The 6,170-nt window shown below is 36.9% G+C and overlaps 1 protein-coding gene across 5 annotated transcripts; it reads left to right on the plus strand.

Annotated features, from left to right (window-relative positions):
• Window positions 1-393: 393 nt before the first annotated feature.
• LOC114275236 (pentatricopeptide repeat-containing protein At5g39350) lies at window positions 394-4,871 on the plus strand. Of its 5 annotated transcripts, none has more exons than XM_082898693.1 (4): window positions 400-2,503; window positions 2,743-2,846; window positions 2,972-3,051; window positions 4,516-4,871. In XM_082898693.1, exon 1 carries the CDS (start codon window positions 478-480, stop codon window positions 2,500-2,502), a length of 2,025 nt encoding a protein of 674 aa, XP_082754819.1. In that variant the 5' UTR covers window positions 400-477; the 3' UTR covers window position 2,503; window positions 2,743-2,846; window positions 2,972-3,051; window positions 4,516-4,871. The 5 variants fall into 5 exon arrangements, with proteins under 5 accessions (XP_028073043.2, XP_082754819.1, XP_082754824.1 ...); XM_082898698.1 differs by having other exon boundaries at window positions 2,972-3,032; XM_028217244.2 differs by having other exon boundaries at window positions 400-2,846; window positions 2,972-3,032; window positions 4,516-4,805.
• Window positions 4,872-6,170: the final 1,299 nt, after the last annotated feature.

Raw genomic sequence — 6,170 nt, forward strand, 5'->3', positions numbered from 1 at the left:
ACAATTTGTCAATTCGCTAATCCGTCATTTAATTTATAATTTTACTCTTAAACCACCTGAACCGCACCGCATACACCTTTAATTCAAAACCATTCACTTTTTAGAGTCTATGTGAATATTGAGAAGAAAAAAAATTAAATTAATTCTTTTTTGTTTTATTTTTCATAAAATTTTGTTGCGATTGTCATAAAAATTTTATATAAAAGTATTAGGAGGCCAACAATGATAGAGACTACTAATTTTAGAAATTTAAAATATCATTAATGACATGACATTCAGTAAAAAAATAAAAAAAATACAACATCAAAATTAAAATATCAAATTATTCATGATAAAACCCACTACAACTTCATTAGTGACAGTGGCAGCACTAATTAGTGCTCTTACTCAGTTTTCATCAGGAGGCCCTTAAAAGATCGTCAGGACCGAAACCAATAAATCATACTCAAAGCCACAGACAGACTTTTATCCGAATTAATGAACGGCACATCACAGGCTGTTTCCAAAACCAAACACCTTCTCCTCTGCACCACCGTGGCCCAATTCGACTCACTCCTCCACCACTTCGCCGCCACCAAGTCCCTCGCCACCACCAAGCTACTCCATGCCCACATCATCACCTCCGGCGTCCTCTCCTCCCACCTCCTCTCTCACCTCACCAGAGCATACGCCGCTTGCGGCCATCTTTCTCATGCCCGCAAACTGTTCGACGAATTGCCTCAACCAACCTTACTTTTATATAACATCATGGTCAAAGCATTCACACAGAACGGCTTATCCCGCGAGGCGCTCCAATTCTTTGTTGAAATTCTTGCATTGGGTTATCATCGGCCTGATAAATTCACGTACCCTTTTGTTATTAAGGCATGTGGCGATCTTTCATTGCTTGAATTGGGCTTTTCGGTTCATGGTTTGACGGTGAAGAGCGGTGTTTATTTGCATACGTTTTTGGGGAATTCTTTGTTGGCAATGTACATGGATTGCTGTGAGAAGGAGATGGCCAGGATGGTTTTTGATAGTATGCGGGAGAGAAGCGTGGTGTCTTGGAACACTATGATAAGTGGGTATTATCAGAATGGGTGTGCTGAACAAGCTTTGATGATTTTCAATGAAATGGTGGATATAGGGGTGGAGCCAGACAATGTCACCGTGGTTTCGGTGTTGCCTGCTTGTGGGTTTCTGAAGGACTTAAAGTGTGGAAGATTAGTTCATGAATTGGTGGAAGAAAATGGTTTAGGAAGCAATATAGCAGTGAGGAATGCATTGGTGGACATGTATGTGAAGTGTGGTAGTATGATTGAAGCACAATTAGTTTTTGATAAGATGGGCGGGAGGGATGTGGTGACATGGACTACCATGATCAATGGCTACATTTTGAATGGTGATGCAAGAAGAGCTTTGATGCTTTGCCCACTGATGCAATTAGAAGGTGTAAGGCCCAATTCAGTAACTGTGGCTTCTCTTCTTTCGGCATGTACCAATTTGAATTTTTTGAATCACGGCAGGTGCTTGCATGGGTGGGCTTTGAGACAAAAACTCGAATCCGATGTTTCTGTGGAAACTTCCTTGATTGACATGTATGCAAAATGCAATGGCATTAGAGTCAGCTTCAAAGTGTTTACAAAGACTTCAAGAAAAAGAACAGTCCCATGGAATGCAATTCTCTCTGGTTTGATTCACAATTCGCTGGCAAGAGAAGCAATTGAACTTTTCAAGGAAATGCTATTGGAAGCAGTGGACCCTAATGCTGCAACCTTGATTAGCCTCCTTCCTGGTTATGCCATGCTAGCAGATTTGCAGCAAGCAATGAACATACATGGTTACCTAATAAGATCCGGGTTTATTTTAAAAGTAGAAGTTGCAAGTGGTTTGATTGATGTATACTCTAAATGTGGAAGTTTGGAGTTTGCTCACAAGATCTTTAATGGGATTTCCATGAAGGCCAAAGACATTATTTGTTGGGGTGCAATAATTGCCGGTTACGCAATGCATGGGAATGGTGAGGTTGCTGTTTCTCTTTTCAATCAAATGGTTCAATTGGGGGTGGAGCCAAATGAAGTCACTTTTACTTCTGTTTTGCATGCTTGCAGCCATGGTGGTTTGGTGGATGAGGGTTTAGGTTTGTTCAAATTCATGCTTGAAGTTCACCAAATGACACCTCGCTCCAATCACTACACTTGTATTGTTGATCTTCTTGGCCGTGCAGGTTGGCTGGAGGAAGCATATGAACTAATTAAAACAATGCCATTCAAACCAAATAATGCTGTCTGGGGTGCATTGCTTGGTGCTTGTGTTATACATGAGCATGTTGAACTGGGAGAGCTGGCTGCAAAGTGGCTTTTTAAGATAGAGCCAGAGAACACTGGAAATTATGTGTTAATGGCTAAAATTTATGCTGCTGTGGGAAGATGGAAAGATGCAGAGAAAACAAGACGTATGGTGAATGAAATCGGATTAAGGAAAACACCAGCTCACAGTTTGATTGAGGCCAGAAATATGTGAGGTTGGTTTAGTTGCTCTGGTGCTAAAACATGATTGAGTCAGCTTCAACTTGAGTACCCCTGAATATTACTTAGAAACAAAGAAAACGAAATGGAATATCCTTGAGAAGTGAAAAGTTCCTACCATACCTAACATCTTTCACCAACTAGAAGAGTAGTTAATTGTGTTAATTGCATGTAGTAATGCTTGGGAAGTGGTGCTTGGATCATGCCTTAATGCTCTTTGCTCTACCATGTCCAGTAACTGCATAAGGGGAGGCCAGTGTATGGATTTCAATTGTGAATGCAATCAAGGTAGATTAAATCAATGGTGAAGCGGCATCAGCATCTTCCACCATTGCAGATGTAAGTTAAAATACATATTAATTAATTATAAGAGGCTGTGAGGTCAGTCCAATGAGGCTCTAAGTGATTTAATTTTAATGGAAAGTTTTTATTTGGCATATGACATATTATCTGTGGATGTGCAGGAAATCATTTGGAGAGCATAATCATCATTTGAATATTTGGTGCAGCATGGAGGTCACAAAGGTGGTATAGTTGCATTTAGGTATCATAATCCATTCAAATGAGTTGCAGTAATGGAAAATGTTCTATGTTGCAATGTTTACTAACAATTCAGTGGTTTCAATTTCAAAAAAATATATCAATAGTCTCTATATGAGGGAGTGCAAATAGATCCTTGCTGCCAACTCTAACATAGGCATTGCATTACGTGTGGAATTGTATTGATTTGTACATTTTTCCCTTGGTGATATCATCTTGCTGAGTGTACTGGAAGTTCTGTGAAGTTTTTTTTTTTTGGGGGGGGGGGGGGGGGGGGTAGTTGAACTAAATACCGGTGAACTCTCTTATGACCTGCAACTACAAACATGCCAATCCTTGCCGGTACTCTCTTATGACCTTCACTCCAATGTTTAACCCATTATCACAAGTTGAACTCTCAATATAGTGCAAGTTCTAGCCCTTGTGAGTGCATACCTTCTTCTTAAGGTCCAATGATTCCTTTATACCTTCAAACATTACCGTTAAGAGTATTGTGCAGGTACTTACCTACGTTGCTCTGCCCTTGGTGAGATTGTGTCCGTTGTCCAGCAATTTTTCCGTGAGTAATAAGCATTATCCCATTAATTGTAGACTTATCTCTGACCTGCTCCACCCTTTGTCCAGACTTTGCTTATCTGAACACCATGCTTGACCCGATGACTGTCTGGCCGAACGGTGTGGTCTGCAAAATTGCCTCCCACATTTTTGAGGAATTTTATATTATATACAAAACAATGAATGTTCTAACCCAAGGGGAGGGGGAAGGTGAGGCTCAATTTTATACAATACAATGAATGTCTCAATTACCTCCCACATTGAAATTTATGTGTGCAGGAACGGAACTAGGTGAAGATTATGAGGGTACGACCTCCTTGTTTTTGTGAATATTATTGTTTCTTATAGAACTTTAAAAATATATATATATATATATATATATCATTTCATATATAACATGACTCTCTAGTATAAAAAATATATATGTCATGTTTTACGTAAAAAAAAAAAAAAAAAAAACTCATCCTATTAGAAATTGTTCTATGGTATTTTTATTTTTATTTTTTATGTATATATAATTTATATATCATATATATATATACATGTGTGATTTGTGTATATGGTAAAAAAAATATTTTTCTTTTGACCCTCTAATAATAAAATCCTGATTCCGTCTCAATTGGCAATTCATCACTTTCGTCCAATTAGGCTCCGTTTGGTAGGGAGGTTTGGGAGTATTTTAGTCACAAAAGACAAAATAGGTTATTTTAGTTACAATAAACAAAACATCACATCTAACCTATAATCATTACACTCTTCTCTCACAAAAAAAAATTAAAAAGTCAAAAAAAAATTTCAAATTAAAATTTTTAATCCAAATTAAAATAAATTTAAAAAATTAAAAAATCAAAAAGTGAACGTAATTCCCAAACGGAGGCTAACACGGATCAATCATTTTTCTTTCATGATGCAGAGTTAAGAAGCTGTGCTGTGGCATTGACTCGAGGGGCATCCCAGGTCCTGCCTGTCAAACTGTGCTGAAAATCCTGCAATTTCTAACTCTGCTTTCTTGCACAAGGCTCTCTCCAATCCTATTTATTTGCTGAAAATACATATAGAAAATGCTATAGACCTCAAATAAATTATTAAATCTATCATACACACCCATATAAAAAGTTTGATAATTTATTTAATAATTTATTTGAGATCCCTAGAATAACTCAATACTTATTAATGGTTCATTGAAGTGCATCAGTTCATAAATGCCTGACAAGCTTTCCGTAAATCCTTTAATGCAGCAGCTAGTGATAATCAACTCTGCATTCATTAGGCCTGACCTTCAGATTGGTCTCTTCTATATTTTTGCCTCTTGAATTGTGTTTTTTTAATTTATTTATGAGGATTGCCTCTTGAATAGCTGGAAGAGTATGAAACTCCAAACTTTGAAAAGATTCAAAAGAGTATTATGAGTTTTTTTTGCTTCTAAGGGTTTGGATTATCCCTAATTGATTAAACTGTATCCTCTGGCCTGTGGGACCCTCATGGTGCCGCACCAATGAATTGCTTCGTTTAATTTTTAAACCCTTAAATATGTATTATCTATAAAAAAAAATTAGATTGATTTGATAATTATAATTATATAATTGTCATATTTGTTTTAAAAAAATAAATTATTTATTTTCAAAATTATACTTCACCTCTCTTTTTTTAAGATAAATATGATAAAATTTTATAACTACGGTTGTCAAATAAATTTTTTTTTTTTTTGTCATGAATGATTTAGCAGCAAAGGTTTAAAATTTAAAGATATGGAGCATGTTCTTTGGAGGGTTAGTATAACCCAAAGAATGGCCCCGTCTGGTAGGGCTGTGAAAAAGGGATTGTAGATTATAATTTAACAGATTATGACATATAACTACGAATATAAGTTGTTTGGTGCAGCTGTGTGATTATGGATTTAAGCAGCTGAATAGTGTTTGTTTAATAAGTGTGTGGGTGAAAATCTGACCACACTGCCCGTTTAGTGATCAGCTGGAGAGCACAAGCAGAATAGATGGCTTAAGCAACCTGAAACAGAAAGAAAAAAGCTCCGGCGGTGGTTCTTCCACCCGGGGGCACTCCGACGATCAAGTCAGTATATTTCTCAAAGATAATCAAGTACTAAATTGAATACTTAAAGTATAAGTTACATACCTTAGACCCACGGGGGTGCCTCTCTTTTATAATATACTCAATCCAAGTCCTACTAGAAGTACGACTTCTATGAATTCCAATTTACTGTTTACTCTGGACTCTTCAAGAGATAAAGATAAACTCCCTAAGAGCTTTATCCTTATCTTGGTTAAGTCCCCTCTTTCCCTTAGGACTCTTGCCCTTTATCTCGGATTCCGATATCTTCGGAAATGACCTCGGCTTCTCTGTGATTACCTCGGCATAGACTACCAAGGCACGTGGCACCTTGGCTGACACGTCGGCGTCACCATGCCACGTGTTGGTATTCAGAAAATATATCCCCACAATAAGCTATAAAATAACTTTTTATATGTAATTAACCTTTTTGCCCTTATATAATATAAAAATTATTATTTTTTCATTTTTTTCAGATTTAATTTTAAAAAATTATTTCAT

Source organism: Camellia sinensis, chromosome 1 (assembly GCF_055761805.1).
Source record: "Camellia sinensis isolate YWXY chromosome 1, ASM5576180v1, whole genome shotgun sequence".
Classification (NCBI taxonomy): Eukaryota; Viridiplantae; Streptophyta; class Magnoliopsida; order Ericales; family Theaceae; genus Camellia; species Camellia sinensis.

Coding starts and splice junctions, on each gene's coding strand:
- LOC114275236 (XM_028217242.2), top strand. CDS start 478: ATGAACGGCACATCACAGGCTGTTTCCAAAACCAAACACCTTCTCCTC.